The sequence below is a fragment of the Amblyraja radiata genome, chromosome 24 (assembly GCF_010909765.2).
Source record: "Amblyraja radiata isolate CabotCenter1 chromosome 24, sAmbRad1.1.pri, whole genome shotgun sequence".
Classification (NCBI taxonomy): domain Eukaryota; kingdom Metazoa; phylum Chordata; class Chondrichthyes; order Rajiformes; family Rajidae; genus Amblyraja; species Amblyraja radiata.
Window position 1 is genome coordinate 9,252,705 of NC_045979.1, and position 26,100 is coordinate 9,278,804.

Genomic DNA, 26,100 nt, shown 5'->3' on the forward strand with positions numbered 1-26,100 from the left:
CCATTTGATGCCAGCTGTCCACACTTGACCCATGACTTCCGTTTCCTGACCAGAGCCTTAGTTTCTCATCATCCAGCTATCCATACTCCCACCTTTCTTCACTTTCATTTTAACTGGAACATGCATACTTTGAGCTCTCTCTATGACCCTTTCAAAAGCATTCCACTTTCTAGATTTCAGGAGTTCTAGAGTTTATTGTCATGTGTCCCTGATAGGACAATGAAATTCTTGCTTTGCTTCAGCACAACAGAACATAGTAGGCATTGTCTACAAAACAGATCAGTGTGTCCATATACAATTATATATGTATATACACACATGCTAAACAAATGAACAAACCTACTCCAATCAACTTAAGCAAATTCCTGTCAAATGTCAAAGTTGGCCTTGCTCCAATTTAGAAATTAAGCAGAGTAGAGAGGCTATCATTTCCAGTTTTAAAGTGGTGGTCATCTACATTCAGATACATGGAGCCAGCCAGAATAAAGCAATTGACTGCCAGCGTCAGATGTTCCATCGCACCACAAGTAACAGTCACTCAACATATGTTTTAAAGGTGAATTATACATTGGCCTTCATTACAGGAGGATGCAAGTTTAGGAGCAAGGGGTGCCTTGTTCATAAGCTCATAAGTGATAGGAGCAGAATTAGGCCATTCAGCCCATCATGTCTACTCTGACATTCAATCATGGCTGATCTATCTCTCCCTCCTAACCCCATTCTCCTGCCTTCTCCCCATAACCCAACACCCATAATTATCAAGAATCTATCTTTGCCTTAAATATATTCATTGACTTCGCCTCCACAGACTTCTGTGGCAAAGAATTCCACAGATTCTCCACCCTCTGACTAAAGAAATTCATCCTCTCCTTCCTAAAGGAACATCCTTTAATTCTGAGGCTATGACCTCTAGTGCCAGACTCTCCCATAAGTGGCAACAACCTCTCCACATCCACTCTCCACATCAAACCCTTTCACTATTCGGTAAGTTGCAACTGTACTTGGCTGTGATGAGACTGCACCTTAAATTTTCTGTACAATTTTGATCTCCTTATTGGAGAAAGAACATTCCTGCCAGGGAGAATGTACAGAGGAGGCTCACTAAATGGATTCAGGCCTGATATGGGTGCAGATCGCATTGACGACTGTTAGAAGGAGACTTCAAAAGAAACATAAAATTCTATGACCAGATAGACTAGATCGAGAAAATGGTCCTAGGCTGGAAACAGGATTCACAGCTCTAGGAATATGCCATTTTGCATCAAGATCAGGCAACATCTCTTCATCCAGACCATAGTGAACCTGTGGAATTCCGTATCATGAAAGACAGTAAGAACCAACTCACTAAATATATTATAACAGGAAGTAAATAGGATGCTTAAGGCCAAATAGATCAAGTAATAAGGCAGAAGCAGGGTACCAAAATGGATGATCAGCCATGATCATAATGAATGGTGAAACGGGACCAAGATCCTCCCACTTTCCATGATTTTCTGATGGGTGGCACCTACACATGTCCAATGTGCAAATTTTTATAGCTGTGTAGCAGAATTATCTCGTCGCTTGATTTTCTTCACCACTGGATCAAGACCTTGCTCGGTGAAGTCTGTGTGGCAGCTGACATGCTATGGCTGCCTCATGATAAAAGGAATCAACCTCAGGCAACTTCATCCATACATCGTTTGGGAGCTGGAATAACAGGATCCAACAGCAACAGGTCTGAGAGCTATGTTGCTGTCATGGTAGAGGATTAGCCTCATTAGCAGTCTCAGAACTCACAAAAGCAGTGGAAGCAAGAATTTTCAATCACAGGGAGGGAGACAAGAGTTGTGACTCTGTAGACCTTTGCTGATTACAGTTGATGATTAAAAAGCATGTCAATATTTAAGAGTAGAATTACATAAATTAGATAAAAGTTGGCATAACTGTATGAGGAGAAATAATAGCATAGGATTAGGCGGATTTGAGCTCCAGTGAGTGCACAATGAAACAAATTAGTCTAGTCAAAACTCCTAATTCCCATGTGGTAATCTCTTTTTAATTCTGTGCCAATTTACCCAGTTATCCTCTTGGATAAGTTATTGTCTGAGAGAACCATTTCACAAAGATAAAGTCTTGGAAATTTAACAGTGAGATCAATAAGAGTGATCCTTAATTCTATGACTTTAACAAAAATACTATCTGTAAACAATGCTACAGATTGCAAACACAAGCAGTCTGCAAATTGTCTGATGGAAAGTCATAGTAACTAAACCTAAGCTCCTTAAGGGCAGTTCTTCAGAGAACTTCATCCAAATTTGCATTGAAAAATTGAAGGGAAAATCAAATCAAAATGAAAAAAAAAAAGCTTTTTTGTCACCATCTTTATTTGTCTGAATTAAGATAATGAATCTAATACAAGCTGGCCAACATTGTGCAGAAAGCAAATGGTCGGAGGAACTCAGCGGTAACAGCTGTGAAGGAAGATGGACAATGTTTCGAGCTAGGGCCCTTCTTCAGACCGATGGAGTGAAGATAGCTGAACGTGAGGGGAGGGGGTAGTGCAAGAGCTGGCAAGTTACAGGTGGACCCAGAGGTCAATTGGTAGATAAGTCAGAAGTAGAAGGGTGGAAATAGTAAAGGGGCTGCCCAGAAGAGTGTCTTCGACCTTCAAGCTCGCCTGGAAAGCCTTGAGCTGGGTCGACCGTCCGCGTTGAAACTGCGAGCTGGATCGACCGACCGCACACACACATACAAACACATCGCAAAGGCGGAGGCTAGGAAAGCAGGGGTGCATTGTCTGTAATTCACATCCGCGATGAAGAGGAAGGTAAAACGGCTGCACAGTGTACGGAGAGCGCGGAGGGAAGAAGGGGAGAGAGGGGGAATGAAGGAGAGAGAAGGGGGGGAAGAGGAGAGAATGGGGGAAGGGGAGAGAATGGGGGAAGGGGAGATAGGGGGGGAAGGGGAGAGAAGGGGGGGGGAGGGAAAGAAGGAGTGGAGACACTTTTAAGAAGTATAATAAAGTTTAGCGGGCATTTTACCTGCCGGTAGGTCTTCCTTTGTCCTGAAAACTCCAATGAACCAATCAAAATGCCCGTTCAGCGAAGATTTCCTACGGCTGCCTCGACTGCCTGTAAGTAAATAGCGACCCCACTCCACTACACTACGAGTTAAAGACCCATGCCGACCAAATTTTAATCGCGGATTTTCTGCGACCTAGCATGAAGGAGAGTTCCAGCGGCCTCATAGGACCTCCTAGGACCACATGTTAACCATGCTGCGAGTTTGAAGATCAAAGACACTCTTCTAAACTCGCAGATTAGGTCGCCCAAGTGGGACAGCCCCTTAACGAAGGCTGGAGGTGATATGCAGAAGATAACTGGGTGTAAGTGATGGAATCTGGTAAGGGAGTTGCAGTGAAATGTTGCACCAGGAAGGATGATGAATAGATGGGAACAGTGGAGGGGGCAAGACGACAAATAGGGGAAGGGTGGGCGATAAGCAGATAGAAGGGAAAAGAACTGCATGATAGGGCAGGGAGAGGGGAAACAAAGGTGTGCGTAGTGGGAGGGGGAAGAGCTGATATTTAAAGAGCTTCAAATTAGAGATTTCTATGTAGGCTCATCAAGTGGAATACAGGGTGCATTTTTTCCAGTTTGCATGTGGCAGAGTGCAAGTGTTCAGCGAAGCAGTCGCCTAGTATACGCTTGATCTCTGATGGAGTGGAGGCTGCATTGAGAGGACTGAATGCAAAAGACAAGGTTGGAGGAGGTGCATGTCAAACTTTGTCTCGCCTGGAAGGGCATTCTGGGTCCCTGAATGGACGTGAGGGAGGTGGTGTAGTGATGGGTGTTATACCTCCTGCACTGGCAGGGAAATTGTCAGTATCATGGCGGATATTGTAATGTCTGTTTTGCTCTAAAAACTAATACAAATTCATAGGCTTTATTCGATCTTTTCTGGAGGTTATAATTCCAAAAAATGTATCCAAACATTAAAAATATGGTACAAGGTCCAAAAATTGTTTTATGAAAACAAAAATATAAGCATACAAGTACAGGACATAAATATTCTGGAAATTCAAAAGATCACACATTTATGGCAGCAGCTCTAAAATGCAGTAATTGTTCAGGACTGACTTCGCATTTTCTCCACAATAACCTAAAATACAGATATTAAAACTACAAGCTACATTAAGTTTCATTATGCAATTGTTACACAATTGTAGAATCAGCTCTGAAGCAAAATATTTTTATTTTTGAGGGAAGTTTATCTGTAATTGGCCATCTTGCTATTTCAAATGTACTCAGTTTATCCGAAATGAAGTTGTTGTTTTTGTTATAATTAAGATGACATCGTTGCACATTGTACAAATCAATAAGTTATCACTTGGAAAGACAAATCGATTTCCTTGAGTCCGAATAGAAACAGATCAATAGCATTTCATACACTGTTAGGCCAACTCCATGTATCAATTCCAAGAGCCATTATAACATAAATCAAAAAGAAAAAAACGTCTTACTGTTTCATAACATAACCTTTGGAACATGTTGCTTTTCTCCTCATTCTCGTCTTCAGGTTCTGAGGACTGGTTTGGCACGATAACAATAGAACTAGCTTTCATGGCTTCATCAGTCTAACTTCGTTTGAACAGAAACAAAGTATCTTCACACGCAAGACATTAGTTTTTAAAAATCATATTGATTCAATGAATTACTTTAAATTAAAAGCATTAAATGTTACTGCTGCTAATTTGAATTGTATTAAGAGTCAACATCAATAGCTTATTTCCCTTCCTGTTGAAGAAGAAATAATATTCAATACTTTGACTACTTTTTGCCTTCCTAATATGATTTCTATAACTAACATGTGAAAGTATTACCCCAAATTAAGTAGTTACTTTGATTTTCTTTGAAAACTATAAATATCAATAAACATTGCCAGCTCTCAGCTTAATTTAATCAGGTCATTTGGAAAATACTTTGTCCTCTTAACAGGCTTTTTAATCATTATAAAAAGTTTTCTTTCTTTGAAGATGACACAGGTGACTTCCACTTAAGAAATATTCTAGTATGCTTCACAGAGAACATGGAGAGTTGGAAGACAATGAGGGAATGTGGGGATTGACTTCAGCTGAGAGCGGTAGTAGGGGAAGGGACAAGACTCAATAGGTGTGGGTATCAGAACAGAGTTTGCCTGGGGAGGCAATGGGTTTTGTGTCATGGAGACGATTTTGCAGGAAACTTTCTCCCGAAACAGACAGAGCTTGAGTTTTCTGCATCTCAGAATTGCTTTCTGTACAATATTATTGTTTAAGTTGAACGGTGTGTTTATTTCTGTGTATTCATTTCTTTCATCGTTTGAAATAACATTTTAGACCAGCTTCATATACAGTGCCCTCCATGTTTGGGAAAAAGACCCATCATTTATTTGCCTCTGTACTCTACAATTTGAGATTTGTAATAGAAAAAAAAATCACATGTGGTTAAAGTGCACTTTGTCAGATTTTAATAAAGGCCATTTTTATGCATTTTGGTTTCACAATGTAGAAATTACAGCAGTGTTTATACATAGTTCCCCCATTTCAGGGCACCATAATATTTGGGACACAGCAATGTCATGTAAATGAAAGTATTCATGTTTAGTATTTTGTTGCATATCCTTTGCATGCAATGACTGCTTGAAGTCTGCGATTCATGGACATCACCAGTTGCTGGTGATGTCCATGAATCGGGTGATTGACTTGGCCACTCAAGAATGGTTCAGATCGGGTGATTGACTTGGCCACTCAAGAATTGACCATTTTTTAGCTTTGGAAAAACTCCTTTGATGCTTCAGCAGTATGTTTGGGATCATTGTCTTGCTGTAGAATGAACCGCCGGTCAATGAGTTTAGAGACATTTGTTTGAACTTGATCAGATAGGATGTGTCTATACACTTCAGAATTCATTATGCTACTACCATCAGCAGTTGTATCATCAATGAAGATAAGTGAGCCAGTTCCTTCAGCAGCCATACATGCCCATGCCGTAACACCCCCACCACCGTGTTTCACAGATGAGGTGGTATGCTTTGGATCTTGGGCAGTTCCTTCTCTCCTCCATACTTTGCTCTTGCCATCACTCTGATATGTTAATCTTTGTCTCATTTGTCCACACGACCTTTTTCCAGAACTGTGGTTGCTCTTTTACTTTATGAGAGAATTCTTCTGTCATCAACTGTAGAGGTCTTCCTTGGCCTGCCAATCCCTTTGCAATTAGTAAGCTCACCAGTGCTTTCTTTCTTCTTAATGATGTTCCAAACAGTTGATTTTGGTATGCCTATGGCCAGGCTGATGTCTCTAACAGTTTTATTCTTGTTTCGCCCTCTCATAGGCTTCTTTGACTTTTATTGGCACAACTTTGGTCCTCATGTTGCTAAACAGCAATAAAAGTTTCCAAAGGTGATGCAAAGACTGGAGGAAAGACTAAGTGCTGAGCTATCTTATACCTGCATTAAGGAGACAACTAAAAACACACCTGAGCAATTACAAACACCTGTAAAGCCATGTGTCCCAAACATTATGGTGCCCTGAAATGGGGGGGACTATGTATAAACACAGCTGTAATTTCTACATGGCGAAACCAAAATGTATAAAAATGGCCATTAATAAAATCTGACAATGTGCACTTTAACCACATGTGATTTTTTTAATCACAAATCTCAAGTTGTGGAGTACAGAGGCAAATAAATAAATGATGGGTCTGTGTCCTAAACATTATGGAGGGCACTGAATGCCTTTGGACACTAGTTCACTTCAGAAATTTAACTTTATTACAATAATTTTGTTTTACATGTAAATCACAGTATGTTAGATTTCCGCAAAATAGCATTCTGGAAGCCAACAAAGACAGCAAAAAAAATCTTTATTGGTGGAACAAAAATTAATATGGAGGTAGCACCTGACGTTTAGGCAAAATACGCATCATAATACTGTTAAGTTGCAACACTGCACTTGGAACTGAAATATACACCTCGAGACCAAAACCTTTGAAATTGAATAAATCAGAGTAGCAGAGATACCGATTGCAATCAATCTTCTGGAGCAATGCGTCTTGATGCAAGGATTTAACCTGAAGTGTTGAATATTCTTTTCCGCCCACAGATACAGCCATCCGACCCACTGCGTCTATTCAACAGATTGCTTGATTTCCAGATTCCCGCACCTGCAGTCATTTGTATCTCCAGGTTATAATGAAATTTTACTCTATATCAGATAATGCCAAGGGGTGGAGATCGAAGCATTTATTGTTGGTACAGGGGTATGGTCTCAAATACATCTCTGGGTTAAAGATTGCCAACACTTTAGCACAGTTATAGACGACCCAGACATGGATAGTTAATGGCCTGGAAATGGAATTGTGATCGAGACCAAACTAAAGTTATTTGCTCTTCCCAATTATTTAACTAAGAATGTTTTGTTGCTGATCACGTGCTGGACGTTGAACTAGGATCGGACAAGGGGCAAGGTAAATGCTTGCGATGAATTTGGGTGTTGTCAACAATGTGGAAACTACAACTGAAAATGCAAATGAGAAGTAGGAGGGAACCTAAGAACGACTGTTGGCTTACATCAGGCATAAAGAGCAGGAATGGAAAGAGAACCATTGCAAGCAAATAGCCAGCAAAAGCAAGTAAATAGCCAGCATAACATAAGCATAAAATAAAAATAAGGAAACCAATCTATTTATATGAAAGCATATGTGAATTGATTCAAATCATAGCAATATATGTCTGACACTTATTGTTATAATTAAAATAGTAAGCAATTCAGAAAATAAACCACCCGAAATAAAACCAAATCCACTAAATTGATGTACCATGTAGAATTTGATGCCATTGCATAAAATTTGGCATTAAACAGCATATTCAATGTTGGTACAAAATATCTATTCTGCTGAAGGGTCATTGGTCCGAACTGTTGAATTTCCTTTCTTCACAGATTCCACCTAACATTCAGCATTTCTAGCAATTTTTTTCTTCAAAAACTAAATTATCAGCAAACCAGATTATTAAATTAACACATAAAAAGAGGTAGCTGGTAGAACAATGGAGTTGGCAACACAAATTCAAACATGGATTGAGATATTGTTGTTTCACGAATTAAACTGGGTACAGGAAATATGAGCCTCTCCATATCCCCACAATGCAGACAGAAGTTGAAATGAGAGAATATTAAACTTGATTGAATTGGGATTTCGAGGTTTGAGACATACCAATGTAAAATCAAAAACATCACCAAAAATCCATCAACTATAGCCATAAACATAATCATGAAAAAATGCCCTTGGTAACTTACCATAGTTTGTACAAAGGCCATTCATAAGGATTTTTTTAAACGAAATTGTAAGAAAATGTCTATAATCCAGCACAATTTAGAGATTTCTTCTGTTCCATTTTCCTGGCACTTTTGAACACTTTTAATCAGATGTTTCTACATGTCAGCCTTTTTTTTAAGTGCAATACAAGGAACATTCACTTGAATTAAGCTTGAGTCGAAAAGTTCAAGATTACTGAAGGAACTGCTGTCAGGAGAAATGTAATGAGTCAATAAAAAGTTTGATTACATAGGCCAAAAGGTATCAGAAATATTGAAGTTCTGCCCAAGTACAATTAGAAATCAGTTTTAACCCCAAATTCACACTGCAAGAGAGAGCAGAATGGACAGTGTCAATAATCCATTTTTTTCCAATCCCAACGGTATGCAACCCTCCCTTCCGAATAAGACTGGCCCAGATCCTTTCACTGACCCACAAGATAAACAATGTTAACCAGGATACCAAGTATTATAACACAGCCAAATATGAAGGCAAGTCCAGCTCTTCTATTGAAACATTTAGTCTAGAAATTGTATCAGGTGTTGCCAGGGATACGTGACCAGAGATACTATGATTATTTTAATGGAGAGAAAAAAGTGAAAAGGAGAGTAATGTCAATTTTAAAACTCATTACCAAAGAGTAACTAAAAAGTTTTCTGTGAAATAAATAAGCATAGAAGGCTTTGGCACATTTAATGGTCGGGAAAAACACCATTGAAATTTTTTTCAAAATGGCTTCTTTGTGCTTTAAATTTCTTCCGTTTTACAATCTTAGTGTGCATAAGAGCGTGTAGTTATCCAATGATGGAAAATATAATTAGTGATCTATAAAGAATTAAAATATGTCTAGAATGATCTAGAACTTCCATTTGTCTAGAATTTTCATTTTCTTGCTAACCAATATATCTGATCATGATTTTATATGAACAGTTCACATGTTTGTTTCATTGAACCATATCAAACAAGACTGTCATGTATGGTGTGGATGGGGCACATGTTGGCCGGTGTGGACAAGTTTGGCTGAAGGACCAGTTTCCACGCTCCAAGACTGTATATACTTCAATATATCGAGTCTTCGGAAATATTCTACAGGGAGAAATATCTCAGCCATTTGGTAGACAATTGTTTAAGTAGTACCATTCTTTTAGATACAGTAATGCACATGCAAGCTCTATTATTAGTTGGAAGGGAATACTGAATGTTGGAGCATTTAGATTCACAAACAGCTTGTGATCAATCATGGATAATGATTTAATACAAAAAATAACTTTTGCATTAAAAAAGTTTCTGTACAATTGTACATCAAATATTGAATGACAATGGCCTAACCGTGAACTTTGTTCAGTCCATTCAAAATTCAATTCCTTTTATAAATCAGCATTGACATTTTCAATATTAGGAAAAACAAAACAGTTTGCATCTGTAACCATCTTGAGTTCGTAAAATTATTCACACAAGTTATAAATTGACATATCTTTAATTTCAACCATTCCCAAGTGTTTGTTTGAATCAGTTCAGTGCAGCAGTTCGCCATGTACATACATACTTCCATTGTCTAATATTTTTCAAAAGTCCGGCAATACATACAAATTCAAAGATTTACACTCGTTCCTTTTGATAACAACCAAGAATTAATATCAAGCAGTTGAAAGAATGCATAGATATTAAAACTAGGCATCAACAGAAAGCACACAACCATGTATTCAAATATAAATTCCATTCCATTTTCAACATTTACTAGAGATAGTATTGTCTTTATATGTCTGTTGTTTATCTTCAGGTATGCAGCATCTTGCCAATATGGTTCAACAATAGATGAAGGGATAGGAAGACTGAATTTGCAATATATTATTCATTTCCTACATTGTTTTACAACAATATTTGGAACTCAGCTTGTCCTTCAAAATTTGCTGACTTAATTGTACAACATAAATGGTGCAATGATCAACACAGAAAGAATTCACTAATCTCTGGCTTTGGCTATTTTATACTAAACACTTATACATGGAACTGTTAAATGCTGAGCCAATTTGTGAACTTTCCTGCAAATAAAGGGACTGCATGAAAGCTGAACAACATAGGAAGATACACAAAAGCCACTGCATTTTGATAAACTGGTAAAAATATTACAATGTTACTTATTATCACTTACAAATTCATGTCAGAACCTTTTGCAAAGTCTTGAAACATGCAAAAGCAGAAACCCCCACTTGTCATCACTTTCACCTAACATCTAGCACTTGAAATCATATAGTTTTCAAAAGTATCCATCAAATCATTAATAAGTGAGTATTGTGGACATAGCTTTACCCCTAAAAGGGATAGAGATCAAATTAGCACACAAGATGTACTTGGCAACATCATCATTAAAATATGCCATCATGGGCCAAGAAACATTCACCACACAGAAATCAATTTGATAAACCTTCCCAGTATCAATTAGGAAAAAAAGACAACTTATTTAACTTGATGTTCCCCAGTACAGTGCTCATAGTGATAACTTTACAAAGTAGGAGCAAAGACCCAATTACATACATTAGCAAGAATTGAAATTAAAATATCCTCAGGAACAGTAATTAGTTCACAGCAAAAAATGTTTCACCTTTACATTTCAATTCTAACCTCTCGTTACTTAGTTTAAATGCTGTTATCTTGGCCACGATCACCCCCTGCAGCACCGGCAACTCCCCATGTTCTTTATTCCATGCAAACTCACTCAGAAGTATTCATGTTTAGCAATACTGTGCAAAAACTTGCTTAACCCCAGAAGGTAATGCAGATGGTAATGCAGATGGCAAGTATTAGGAGCTGCTTACTGTTACATACACATTTTAGAAGGCATATGAGAATTTTTGAAATCTCAAGGTTACTATAGTCATGTAAAACATTCACGATTTTTACATACATTTTCACCTCATGAACATTCTTCTTAAACCAAAGCAAGTCTGGATAGGTGACCTATTCCTGCATCTCAGTAATTTTGTAGTCAACCTGCTTCAGGCGAAAATAGTCCACGTATATAATTTTCTTAATTTTTGGAGGAAAGCCCTTAAATTCACTTGATACCTTTAATAGTCTGGAAAGGAACAGATTATGCAAAATGGGAATATCCAGGCACAAAAATACCCTGCTCCTTTTCAACATAGGAAGAACCAATTTTAAATGCTCACTTTGCAAATTCTTATGATCTATCTGCAGTAGGTGCAAACATGACTGGTTAGGTACCGATTGCAAGTGAATGTCATTGTACAGCCAATTCAGTGACATAGAAATGCTTAAAAGTCGTACACTATTGGGATCCAGTTTCAAGGTAACATTAAAAATTGTATTGCTTGTACAAGGATGGAAATATTTGAATAGCTAACTTTACAAGAAAATATATTTGAGAACATTTTTCAGGTTAAAGAATGTAGCCGACTAAATGGTAATGGACATTTAACCAGGTCAAACAAGATGAACGAGCCATCAGTTGCTTCAGCATAACAATGAGTAGCTGACATGCTTGTGGATGTTTGAGGACCCCAAATTATCTGCTTTAACAAATCATCCACACAGCCAAACCCATCAGCACACATTAATACAAATTAAATCAACTGATGCTTGGAATAAAACATTCCCAACAAGTTGGAAGTTTGTCATTTGCTGGCATCAATTGTCATTGAGAATGTAACTTCTAAAATTAGACACAAGCTTGATTAGAGACTTTTCAGTGTTAATTTAATAAACTTCATTTATACAGTATGGAAAAGTCTCCAATTGATTGTGCTGTCATAGACTGCTCCCATTCTACAGTGAGTTACACTCACCTTTTCACACAATCCTACTCCACTCATGCCCTCTCCATATGATACTCCGCAGGTTACAGAACAAACTCACTCGCACAGGAAAAATTCCAACAGTTAAGATGCTTTGAACAAACGAATACAAAATAATTTTTTTTATCTTTTGCTTAAACTACAGTCGCTCAGTAGGCAAAATAATTTGAACATGGCTTTGTGTTTAACTACATAATTATTCTGACAATGTCATCTAAAAAATCCATTGTGTTTTCTTAAACAATTACAGCACTCTTTAATTTAGCATTCACACATGCATACATTGTTTTGAAACAAACAGCCATCATTTTTCAGTGTTGTGTCAAAGGAGGGAAATGGGGCCACAGCAAAATTGCAGAGTGACACCAAGACCCCAGAGGCTGCTGGATAATGGCAATACCCGTTTTAAGACTGACCAAAAGGATAAGGGCCATGGAAACCCTGAAAAGAAGAAAAAAAAGAGTGAAAATGTTTTTCTTAGCAACAGGAACAGAACTGCATGGGGAGTAGTGTGTTAGTATCAATAACCAGTTTATAGTAGGGCTGTAACGAAGCCTCAAGTATTCGCATGATCTTTGGTTGCTTTGAAGGCAAAATATTAATCTACATTATTTTTGTGCCAATTTCCACTTCACTGATTCCACCCAAACCCCTTTTCATATTTCACCAGAATAAAACCCAAGAAACGTTAAACATTGACAACGATCCAACTAAAACAATACTGAACCGTGATTTCAGAAATTTCAGTTCTCATCCTTGGTTCAAGCAACTTCACTTATTTGTAAGGATAATTTTGATAGGTTTATTCACATGCTTGAAAGATACTGAGAATTACTCCATTGGCTGTTGAATGGCAACTCAGTCAAATAAATTAAAATAAATGAATTAATCAAAATTATTTAATTAAAATCCTATTTATCAACTCAAATGAAATGCTTAAAACTATCATAAAAAGGCTTCGTTACTGCTCTAGCCTTCGATGATTACCAAATATCCACGCACCTTCGCAAGTTATTCACCTATAGAGTCTACAAAGGTGATTCAGATAAAATAACAAAAGTCTATCATTCTTTTTCCATCATCACAACAGGAAGTTAGAACAGCCTCCTGGGCAAATGCATACCAAAATGGTTGTAGTTGAGTGCAAGCTTCTGGAAGTTCCAATGCAATGTAGACCCAAATCATTTTTCTATAAAGTGAAATTCTATTCTCAACTGTTCTATGCTCCATGAAAGATAGAGGCTAAAGTACTTTCTCCAAATGAGGCCTAAAAATGAAATCAACTTCAGGTGCTTGGTGTGCGATCTAGTAAGCAAGTAGAAATCAAGGCGAGCCACGGCCAGGAAATAGGGAAGAGACGGCAGAGGCAGGGCAGGGGATGCAGAGAAGAGGGTAAATGGTGGTGAAGAAACAGGGCATATAATTAATGATCTATTGCATATTCTATCTTAGAACACACATGCATCTGTCCTGAATTAGGAAAAAAGTATTAACTCTATACCAGCACAATGACTTGGATTATTCTGGTCCAAAGTCAACGTCACATACATATCTCTCTATATTTCTATTTGGTCTTTACAACCTAATCAGCTCAATGACCAAACAATTAACACACTAGCTAGCACTAAAAAAGGACATTTATCTGCTAAAAAAGGTACTTAAAACCATTAAGAAAATATGACTGGCAGAGATACAAGGCAGCAATTTATGAATTACTCTGAAAATGGCTGAAGCTTCACTCACTTATGATATTAGAAACCCTCCATTTGATTTCTGCCTTGTATCTTGTTGCCAGTCATCCATCACCCCACAGAACTGAGGCCATTCCAACTTCCTATTTGGATGTGGTGGCATACGTGTAATCAACATTTCTCTGTGACATTCTGTAAAGTCAAGCACACACAAAATTATGGTTCAAAGTTACAAATAAAATTAAAAATTAAAAAAAATCACCTCAAAATACACAGAAATGAGTGCTGGACTAGAACTTTCACAATATCCAGAGAGGTTTTAGTATACTTGAGCTGCAAAGGTTTCTTGACAAATTAGTTGTATTGACAGTTCCTACAGTGAATCTAACCATCATAATTAACTCCATAATATTCCCAACGTGCATCATATTTCCAATCCAAATAGAATTGGCATCCTGTTGGAGATCAGGAAGGAATTCTCTCAGCAATAGCTATTACGATTATTTTTTTCAGAAGGCATTGGTTTTTCCCAATGTTTTAAGTATGAGATGGGGAAAAACTAAAAAGTTAATCCTTGTGACATAAATGTGAAACATATAATTATCTTTATTGCCTGAAACTCTAAAAATGTTTTAAAATTTCAGACTTGACGGGTACCGGATAACACGGAGAACGTGGCTTGTGTATTACTGTGTGCTCTACTATCTTACACACCTATACTTAGTATGACTGTGCCTGATGTATAACAAGATTATCACTGAACTGTATGCAAAGAAATTTCACTGTACTCATGTACACGTGAAACTAAAATATCATTGAACCAATTAAATTTCCCACTGAAGATACACACAAAAAGCTAGAGTAACTCAGCAGGCCAGGCAGCATCTCTGGAGAAAAGAAATAGGTGATCTTTTGGGTTGAGACCCTTCTTCAGACTGAGAATTATGTGGGAGTAAAGAGGGAAGAATAGCATTGGCAAAACTTGTATACTTCTTACATAGTCTACATTTTGTCAGCTTTCTTGGAACAATTCAAAATATCAAGTGTTATGCTGCTTGTAATGCATGCAGACCATTCAAAAAACAGCTAAGTAATTAAATAGATATCATAAATTTCATCTTTATGACATCAACTCTGAAGATGTTATATTTCTTCCTGTTCCCAGCATTCAGGGAAATGAAATCCTCGCCACTTCTTAGTTGATTCTTAATCAACATCATTTAGGTACAACAACCAAACAACCCAACCACCTGAGGGATACACCATTGATTCACATCAGCTTTTAATGGAGCAATTATTCATGTATTATCTTGAAAAAAACTCATTAACATATGAAATTCCTTCAAATTAGTTGCACAAAAGTGTTCAGTTTGCAGATTATAAAATTATTTCAAAATCAGCATATTAGTTATTTTTAAAGAAAGCTCACTTTAATTTAATTGATTCAGGTTGTGTGCAACTCTGTCTACAGATGAGACAGAAAAGTAGAAGTTTGATTCCTGACGTATACAGAATGGCGATCTTAGTCTCGATGTCAACAGGATATACCAGGAGACTTTATTTGGGAAGGAGCTCCTATGTTTATATGCATTAAGATCCAATGGTCTTTATGAAATTTAGTTAAACTACAATGTCAACAGCGTGCCAACAATAACAGTCAGCGTTTATACAGAGGGATAGTCACTTCGGTAAAATATAAAGGACATAATTGGTACCACAAAATTGTACTACAATAGCAGTCAAACTTCAAAGGGATGACAAATTTGGCAGTAAGCTGAGAAAACACTTGAAAGCAATGAAGCTAAAAAAAAAAACACCACTGTGCAACAATTCGTGCTATCAAACTAGTTCAAACCATTCAGGATATCAGAAGGAGATAAGAAACGCAGAAGCTGAAGAGAGTTTAGAAGACAAAGGGAACACATTTAAATGGGGTAAACAACAGCTTCTATAGGTCAAGTCTGCAGTTAGTTTTAATTGAGATGTTTATGAATTGCTAAAACCAGCTAAAACATTGTGGACCACTGAAGTATATATTGCTAGGCGCACAGTCTAATTTTGCTAAGTATGGAGGAAGATACCATTTCTCTGTGTTCAGAGCAAATTTATAAAAAATATATGGATAGCAATAACTACTTGTTTCTTCATATCAGAACTGATTGAGCAGCATCACTGTGAGCTTATTATATCATGTAAACATTACACCAGGCTTTTGCAGCCAATGAAACATCTTTATATAATGGTTAAAAGCATTTTTTTAATTTGAATTTAAGATGAAAATGCAATAAAGCTTGGCACTGACTGGTGCATTAAACATAATCTATACACTGTGTGTGTGTGTGTGTGTATATATATATTTATATACACACACACACACACACACACATATATATATATACATATACATACACAACAATTATGGATAAATATAATAGCTTAAAACTATATATATATATATATATATATATATATATAATGGACATGCTTTCAAAGTCAGATTTTGCAACATGATGGAAAAGAAATAAGTGAAGAATTGTAGGAGTGGCAAAAGGAAATGCAGATGGCATTTTACAAATAATGTACTGAGTAACATAGCAGGTCAGGCAGCATCTCTGGAGAACATGAATAGGTGAAATTTTGGGTCAGGGACCCTTCTTCAGACTTTGTAGTCAATCCTTGCTATCAAAATGTGGGAATTTTAGTTTCTGCTCTGCTTGTGTGAAAATGCCATATAATCTTCAGTTTAAAATGTCAATGTGTTACGGTCATTGTCTGAGCTGTGCTACTGTGTTAATGGCTTCATTAAAAGCAATGCTATCTGCTTGTGTTTAAGAAGGAACTGCAGATGCTGGAAAATCGAAGGTACACAAAAATGCTGGAGAAACTCAGCGGGTGCAGCAGCATCTATGGAGCGAAGGAAATAGGCAACGTTTCAGGCCGAAACTCTTCTTCAGACTATCTGCTTCCCCATTACAATGCAGTGGATGTTACGAGGTTACCCTAATTACACAGAGTATGAAGTAACCTCAAAAGAAAATAAATACATTATTTCTAGCTGAAATATACTTAATATGGCCATCGTTAATAATTACCAGGAAATATTAGAAACAAAGGCATTGTGTGTGAATCTCACTCCTTCAAAGTTTCAAAGTTAAAATCAAAAACACAATCGTTCTCTGCTCAATCCTAATTTGCTTTCTGTCACAACTTTCTTAATTAGATTGAAACCAAATTCAACCACAACTTTCTTAATTAGATTGAAACCAAATTCAACCACTAATCCTTTGCATCATTTAAGGTGATTCTCAATCCTTTAATGTGAGGTTGAGAAATACAGAGCTGCCCATTCTGACCCCAAAGGTTCTGCTTTGCTCTCTCTACCATCAGTTCACATTTGGAGATGCAGGGGACAATGTTGATTAAGTTTAACCAATTAACCAAAAGTTGATATCTTGGATACCATGAATCAGCAGCGAGGATGAAAGAAATTAAAAAACACAATTGTTCAACAAAATTTGCATCTGGTACATCCCTTAAATTGAACAATAATTTGCATTTATTTAGTACTGCTATGTTTTAAGAGCCCGAATGAATTTTAGAGATTCATCAATAAAAACAATATCAATATTTGGAAGAATAAAATACTTGGCCAGAGTATAGTTTTTATGCAAGCATCAACAATTCCCATTTTCTGGCCTAAATGGTTAGTCAAGCAATGTCCACATGGCAGTTGTTAACACAGGAAAATGTGTCTAATCCAGGACTTTGTCAACCTAAAGATAGAGGCAGAGGCAAGAAACATGTCAGAACACTGTGTTTTTAGCAAGAACAGTTTGTGGAAAGTAACACTGTGCCTACAGATGTTACTGACAGACAGCAGGTATATCAGAAATAAAAAGGGCTTCTAAAAAAAACACTGCATTGTCTTTTCTGGCAATTTGAAAATAGATAGTGGAACCAAGTGAATGAAGTCATATTTGACAAGACAGAGGAGTAGGTTGTAGATAATCACAAATGCTGTAAAGTGGTCAAAATATGGAAGGAGAAAAAGTTTTTCAGAATCAGCTAAATTTGTGACCTTCATCTGTTCCTGTTTCAGTATTATAGTATGGTTGGAAACTTGTTAATCAAGATCCTACCCCAAAAGTACCACAATTACATGTTTTAGGACATGAGAGCCATGCAAGGGTGAAGACAACACATTCGTTTTCAAAAACAAAGGAGTTGTGGGGCTGTTTTCTTTTTAAAAAGAGAGCAATTTTACAAGTACACAAGGGCAACTATTCTTTGGGGCCAGATAGGGCAATTGAGTGCTCAGTGGCAATAAATCTGTGACCAAAAATAAACAATAGAATCAATATGTAGAGAAATATTAAAGTAAAATTGTCAGTCAGTTCAAAAAGGGAGTCAAAGCTGAGATAGAGGATGAAATAAAGGATAAAGATGTATTCAATGTTGAAGCTGAGAAGGGGAAAAAATTGAGGAATCAAGCAGGAAGTATGCAAATGAAGATGCCAGGCTAGGAGTAAATATGGTGCCAGATCATCATTGTGGCAGTTCAAGTAAATTTGTTGTAATACTTACAGGCAAATTTTGAGGGAAGGCAAAGAGAGATCAAAGAGAGCGCCCATAAATCAGTTTCCATCAATTACATGATTTCAAAACAATCATCATTCAATAAGATTTAAGACTCAAAATGCAGAAATAACTCAGAAGGGTGAAGGTTCCTGACCCGAAACATTGCCTATCCACATTTTCCAGCGAAGTCGCCTGACCAGCTATTCCAGTACTTTTTGTCTTTTTTTTGTCAACCAGCTTCTGCAGTTCCTGTTGCTTGCAATACAATTTAGATTGGCAAGAATTTTATATGCAATGAACAAATGTTTTGGAGAATAGATGTTCACAGCATGACATGGTTTAAAGAGTCAATGCCAAATACAATAGTTCAAGATAATTGTGAAGATCATATCACAGAAAAATGAATAAATTGGAGATTGTTGGGCTGAGGGAAATAGTGATAAATATCACCATTGGAGAATGCAGGGACAAATACGCTTATCCGGGTGGTATACAGCCTGGAAAAATGGACAGAGGGTAGAGGACCATAAATCATTTGGTGCAGGAATTGTGGCTGCGATAATGTCAAATTAGGTAAAATGAAATGCGGTGTTGGGATAGTTAGAGTGGGTGCAGGACAAACAGGATGAGTCCAAGAAAGGAATGGGGGTAGAAATGGAAGATGACACGATCTGCTCAGATCTGAAAAGTAGCCAAAATTCCCATGGGCACAGCAATTGGAAGCTTTTAAAGTTAGCATGATAATAGTTTCCTCAAATAAAGCGCCAATAAATTCCTTCAGTGCAGATGTCGGGATGCCCCACTTAGAGATACTGGCCTCAAGTCAATTCTTTATGGAATTATAGTCTTAAGAACTTTAGAAACTTTATTGTGATCAATTAGGCGAAGCTTTATGAATGGCTTGCTGCTCTATGATTTACCATCATCCATTCCCAAAATCTCAACTGGTTTGATGCACTCCACAATCTCTTACTATCTATTCCACCTCTCCAAACTACACCCGAAAAACATTTAATTAAAAGTGACATGCACAACTTTACCCATCATTACGCCATGGGTACAGCAAAAATAACTCAGACCATAATACCATTCACAATTATAAATCTACTCAGCAATCTATAACACACATCAGAATTACACATTCAAATCAGAACTGTGAATTATTACAATTCATTATGTACAACTTGGTTGGTATTTCACTGACCTACTTTAACAGATCCTTTTAACGGTTTGGTTCTTAAGTTTATGAAAGTCGCTCAAGACCCCAGAATTGCCATAGATAGAAACGTAGAAAATAGATGCAGGGGTAGGCCTTCGAGCGAGCACCGCCATTCAATATGATCATGGCTGATCATCCAAAATCAGTACCCCGTTCCGGCTTTTTCCCCATATCCCTTGATTCCCTTAGCCCTAAGAGCTAAATTTAACTCTCTCTTGATATGAATGCAAAAAGAAAAAAAGAGATCTAAGAAAGTTTCCACTGCAGTTACTGCCAATCTCAAGATGTTAAACTAACTCTTCTTCTCTGCCTGCAATCATTTGGAGAATCCATTTTGTTACATGCTAATGTTTGAAGACCTTCATGGAGGATTACTTATCACTCCAGATCTGCTGTTCCTGCTATCATAGAGACAAAAAATTATCATATTCTTACCAATGCAAGTTAAATCATTAAATGAAAAATAAATTGTTCAAAATACCCAAACCATGTTAATTTCACTATAGCTGATCAGTGCACTGTTTTTATAGCATCCAATGAAAATTCTACTTACAATGAGTAACAGAATCAATGACGTTGGCTGAAGATTAAAACAAACAGCTATATTCAGAATACCCTCAAACTCAGAAAAGCCTTCAATCAAGGGGACACAAGAAACCTTCAAATGGCTTCCTTCAGTGCCTTGAATCTCCATGATTCTAACTAGCAACGGGAAAAGTACAAAAAGCATTGAGACCTTTGATTCAGGAGTATGGTAATCAGGATATTTTCCAACAGGAAATGTTTAAATGCCTTAAATAAATGAAAAAAAGGATTTTACAATTAGCTGACAAAGCAAAGCAATGAAGGAATTGAAGGACACATTCTTGTGGAAAATTTAATCTTGCACTTTATTTTTGGTTTTGTTGGGTTAGAGAAGGAACATTTACATCAGAAAAGCTGGAATCCTCGAATTAACTCGCCCAAGATAAACAACCAACTAGGCATGTTAGCTTAAAAACTTTCTTGCAAAGGAATCAAAATTGACAGTCAGATACTAGGCAGACATTTAATATACTAAATAGATATATTTTAAAATTTGCATGTAATTTAAGCATTACACCAATACACACCATCATGCTATCTACAGAATGAAATCAAGAGCTACAATATTTCATCCAGTAGTGAGCAGCAAATTTAAAATAATTTCATGTTCTCTTCCTTATGTGGCAGTGGTAGTATTACTGCTCAAAAAATCTTTAGCAAAATGTTTCCAATTAAATCAAATAATATTTGGAGTTTCAGCATATACTGATTTAAATTCCATTAATCCGTTCCCAAAAGTTTTCTGTACCGTATTATTACAATATGACAGCCAGCTTTCAAATTTATCATAATATGGGCCTCTTAGAAATCGTTTTTTTAAGCCTTGTTGTGTTTCCTGACTTTGCCAAGATGTCACAGCAGATGTGTACAATAAGCTAATAAAACTAACAAATTTTAACATAGTTATAATATATCTGAAGGAAAAATCTACCCAATAATCTTGCAAAACATAAATATCAGCTGACGCTCAAGACTCATCTCGATGAAATATCCTCAATTTGCATAATCCACATGTTCTTATTCTGGATAAAATAGACAAAAAGGTTTGGCTTCCTTTTTGATTTTTTGAAAAGCTTCAAAACCAAAAGCTTCATTGAATGGTTTGCTTCTTCACCTGCCTCTCCCACAATTTATGCTGCCCTTCCCCACCACACACCTCCTTATAACAAGCTCACTTTAACTAGCAATATAAATAAAGTTGTCTTGCCTTGCCTAGCAATAATTTATAATGGATATGGCTCATGGTCATCCCATCTCCTAAATTGAATCAGTAGCTGTATTCGCACGCAACCCTATTCATCTGAAAGAACCTTGGGAGAAGAAAGGACCCCTGCTCCTGTTCACTTTCTTGCAGTAGGGCGTCTAGATAATGCTTGGAAACAGGAATTCAAAGAATTTTCTATTCTTCATTCCACCAAGAATGAAGCTAACAATCGTGCCTCCTCAACTAATATTGACACAGCTGAAGCCAAGAGCGCAGACAAGAAATTTGAGAGCCTGATTGTTTGATTTTTCTCTGCTTCCAAGCATTAAAGAATACAAGAGGGGAAAATAGCGCTTAAGTACTCTACGTAAATTTTCCGAATATTTGCTGTGACAAATAGCAAACAGTCCAAATATCAGAATTTGTGAAAGTTGCATTGAGATTTTATCATTTATATTCACCAAACTTTAGTGCAGCAAAACAAAAAGACCCACAACAATTTCATGTGGTCAACAATTGAAATTATAGCTTATGGATCACAGGCAAATTCTCTTGCGTCAGTTCTGAACCACAACATGATCTACCTTGCGTTAACGAAAAGGCCTGGCCTTGGGCGAGTTGCGTGAAAGTGAACCAGAATTAATATCAGTGGAGGAAGATTTTTTTAGAAAGCACATCCCATTCCTGGCTGACAGAAAGCTCTTGGAAAGGGGCAGCACGAGAAAGAAAATAGACAAGATATAAAACCAGAAAAAAAGACAATAAGGAATTAAAACATTGAAGCTTAAATTATAAAACAAATTTCTTTTTTTTTTAAATTTTATTCAAAGAACACTATTAACATACATTTGTGTTCTTCAACCTCTGATAAGCATTCAAACTTTCCAAAGTAATGAATGCAGAACATGGTTCACCTCTGACTATCAAGAAATCTGTACCCAAAGAATCTTGTCAAATTTCAGGTCACAAAAACATGAAATAAGTTGTCATCCAGAAGAATATGAGGGGTGTATGGAGCGGTGATGGAAAGAATTGAGAAAGTTTACTGATAACGCATCATTACAGTCCAAGAGAGGAGATTACGTTTTTTTTTACTCTCAGAAGTGGAGACAATACTCCGAATAGCTAAAATTTGTTGCAATGAGTTTACAATACAAGATGATAAAGGCAACCCAATTTGAATGAAACCCCACTAATCCAGCAATCGCTTCTGCAGTTAAGCTTTACTTTCATCATAGGTTAAGAGATAGTCAGGCTTCTGGTACAGCCAGCCTACAGAATGACTTAAAACAGGGATCTTCAATGGCTCTTTACAATATAAAAAAGGGACTCACTCCTCACACCATTTCTCAATTTCTTAAGTCACTCACACATGCATATAAAAATAGAAATGGGGCAAACAAAATAAATCAATCATTCTGTATTTACCTGACTGTAAGTCACCACTGATAAGTTGCTAGAGTGACTGTTAGGGGAGATATTTACAGAGTTCTGCGACAGTCCATTTTGCTCTTGTTCATTTTGGTCTTCAGTTGGGCCCCATGCATTTTTACTAATGACATTTGTACTTTGGCCCCCAGGGTCCTTCACACTGTTGTCTTCAGACTGCCGGTTTTTCTGTGGTGAAGCGAAAGGGTTAAAATTGCCTTCAATCTTGCGACAGGGTTGTGAAGAAAATTCTGTTTCAAATGAAGAAAGCTGCTGTGTAACTCCTAAAAGGCCTCCGATTTCAACACTCAGTATCACCCAAATCACATCTGAGAGTGGTACAAAACATGGAATTATGATTAGCATGGCAATTAATATTTTTGCTGCTGAAGTTGTCTTTGAACGAGAGTAACTTCACAGAATTAAATCACACTGTAAAAAAAATGTATTCCATTTTTTTTTTTTTAAATTTAAAGCAATATACAGCATCCAGCTTACACAAGCAAATTCTGATCAGAAGCAACAGGAGTGAATGTTAAATCACCACCCATTCATTCTTCAAATACCAAAACAATACAATTAATTGTTAATAATCAAGTTCGCCAGTGAAATAAAAAAACATATTGGTAATTTTTCAAAAATCTCAGACTTCCAGGTAGCCTCAAAATTTAGGGACCTGGTGTGCGGGGGAGAAAAAATAGTGAACATTCAACCGTAAATATTAATTTTATTGTCTCTCTTTACCTCCAAAATAAAGGCCAGTAGCTGTACACATGCGCCACTGCCCCTGGTACATTGCTGGCGTAGTTGGACTTCGCATCTGAACACTGACGTCGGTAACTTCCTGAGGCTCCAGTGACCGGACCATCACCATGTTAACATGTCCAAATTGGTCCCCTCCCACATATTTCAGGGACACGCCAGGAGGCCATTGCTCTGCGCCTAGGAAGAAAAAGATGGAGGAAATGGAGTTGCAGTTATATCAAATGTAATACAAAGGTATAGCAGGCACTGATGTTTACCAAAGATATGCACAAAATGCTGGAGTAACGCAGTGGGTCAGGCAGCATCTCTGGATAAATTGGATAAGTTTTGTTTTGGATATGAAGAAGGGTCCTGACCCGAAACGCCACTTACCCATTTTCTCCATAGATGCTGCCTGACCCGCTGAGTTACTCCAGCATTTTGTGTCTCTCTGCAGTTACAGTGCCCTCCATAATGTTTGGGACAAAGACTCATCATTTATTTATTTGCCTCCGTACTCCACGATTTGGCGAGCACATTGTCAGATTTTAATAAAGGCAATTTTTATTGCATTTTGGTTTCACCATGTAGAAATTACAGATGTTTACACATAGACCTCCATTTCAGGGCACCATGTTTGGTACACGTGGCTTCACAGGTGTTTAGAATTGCTCAGGTGTGTTTAATTGCCTCCTTTCTGCAGGTATAAGAGAGCTTTCAGCACCCAATCTTTCCGCCAGTCTTTCCATCACCTTTGGAAACATTTATTGCTGTTTATCAACATGAGGATCAAAGTTGTGCCAATGAAAGCCAAAGAAGCCTATGAGACTGCGAAACAAGAATAAAAGTGTTAGAGACATCAGCCAAACCTTTGGCTTACCAAAATCAACTGTTTGGAACATCATTAAGAAAGAGAGCACTGGTGAGCTTACTAATCGCAAAGGGACTGGTAGGCCAAGGAAGACCTCCACATCTGATGACAGAATTTTCTCCATAATAAAGAAAAATCTCCAAGCACCTGTCCGACAGATCAGAAACACTCTTCAGGAGTCAGGTGTGGATTTGTCAATGACCACTGTCTGCAGAAGACTTCATAAACAGAAATGCAGAGGCTACACTGCAAGATGCAAACCACTGGTTAGCTGCAAAAATAGGACATCCGGTGGCGTTGTTGCTAGTTGCCTCCGCCTCCGACGGTATCTTTTTTTTTTTTTTTTGTTATGTTTGAAGGGAATTTTTTGTGGTTTTTTTTTGTCTTTATGTGGTGGAAGAGGGTACGGTAAGGGGGATACCGTCCTTCAGTTGCTTCCTGGAGAGGATGCGACTGTTATTCGACCCCCCCCCAACGCGGCCTACCTACTGGATTGGCGCGGCGTTTCCTGCCGGGACCGACCAGAGCTCCGGGAGCAGTGGCGCAGCGCTGGATACATCGCGGGTCGGGCAATGCCTTACTGGTGATCGCAGTTTAGAGCTCCGGAGTGCTAGGCCTGCTGCACCGACATCGCGGAGCTGTGGTTCGTGGAGCTCCCAACGCGGGCAGCGCTGACCAACATCGCGGAGTCCTGCGACTCCGCCCGGCTCGGCCTGTGGACTTCGGGAGCAGCGGACTCTGGTGGGAGGTGGCTGATTTGGAGGTCTGGGCCGCTGAGGATGTTCTCCGTCGGGGTTCCATCGTTCCCGGTGAGAGGGCCTGAGCATCGGGCCGCCCATGGCGGCGACTGCGGGTGCTCGTGAGGCCCCGACCATGGGTGAACATCTGGGAAGATCGGCGGGGAGGCTGGCTGGACTATGGTACCTTCCTTAACTTTGGTGCCACTGTGGGGTTATGTTGTGTCGTGGACTTCTGTGTTTGTGCTTTTTTAAATTATTTTTTATTTATTATTAAAAGAGCAACCACAGTTCTGGAAAAAGGTCTTGTGGACAGATGTGACGAAGATTAACATATCCAACAACAGCAAGACAATAATCTCAAGCATACCTCTAAAGCAACAAAGGAGTTTTTCAAAGCTATAAAATTGTCAATTCTTGAATGGCCAAGTCAATCACCCGATCTTAACCTAATTGAGCATGCCTTTTATCAGGGCTGCCAACATTGGGTGAGAGTTGGGAGTGAGAAATTGCGAGAGACCAAGCCCGAGGGTGTATAGCGACCGGGGGGGGGGGGGGGGGCTGGAGGAGGGTGTCCCCCTCCCATTGGTACGATGGCACATGGGCTAAGTGTTCGGCTGGCAACCGGAAGGTAGCCGGTTCGAATCCCGCTTGGAGTGCATACTGTCGTTGTGTCCTTGGGCAAGACACTTCACCCACCTTTGCCTGTGTGTGAATGTGTGTGAATGTGTGTGAGTGATTGGTGGTGGTCGGAGGGGCCGTAGGCGCAGATTGGCAGCCACGCTTCCGTCAGTCTGCCCCAGGGCAGCTGTGGCTACAGAAGTAGCTTACCACCACCGAGTGTGACTGAGGAGTGAATGAATAATGCGATGTAAAGCGCCTTGAGTAT

At 38.1% G+C, this 26,100-nt stretch overlaps 1 protein-coding gene across 3 annotated transcripts in view; it reads right to left on the reverse strand.

Annotated features, from left to right (window-relative positions):
- The window catches only part of ilrun (inflammation and lipid regulator with UBA-like and NBR1-like domains), an 86,557-nt gene that overhangs the window by 9,102 nt on the left and 51,355 nt on the right, over nt 1-26,100 (reverse strand). Inside the window, exons 3-6 of one of the 3 annotated variants that reach the window (XR_004415565.1) lie at nt 23,604-23,801; nt 22,860-23,188; nt 13,898-14,037; nt 9,801-12,595 (exon numbers count right to left, since the gene is read on the reverse strand). Coding sequence is in view for 2 of the 3 variants with exons in the window: in XM_033042376.1 (XP_032898267.1) it covers nt 12,560-12,595; nt 22,860-23,188; nt 23,604-23,801 (563 nt within the window). In the remaining variant the exon portion in view is untranslated. Of the gene's footprint in view, nt 1-9,800; nt 12,596-13,897; nt 14,038-22,859; nt 23,189-23,603; nt 23,802-26,100 lie in introns of those variants that run through there. The other 2 variants (XM_033042376.1, XM_033042375.1) reach the window with 2 other exon arrangements.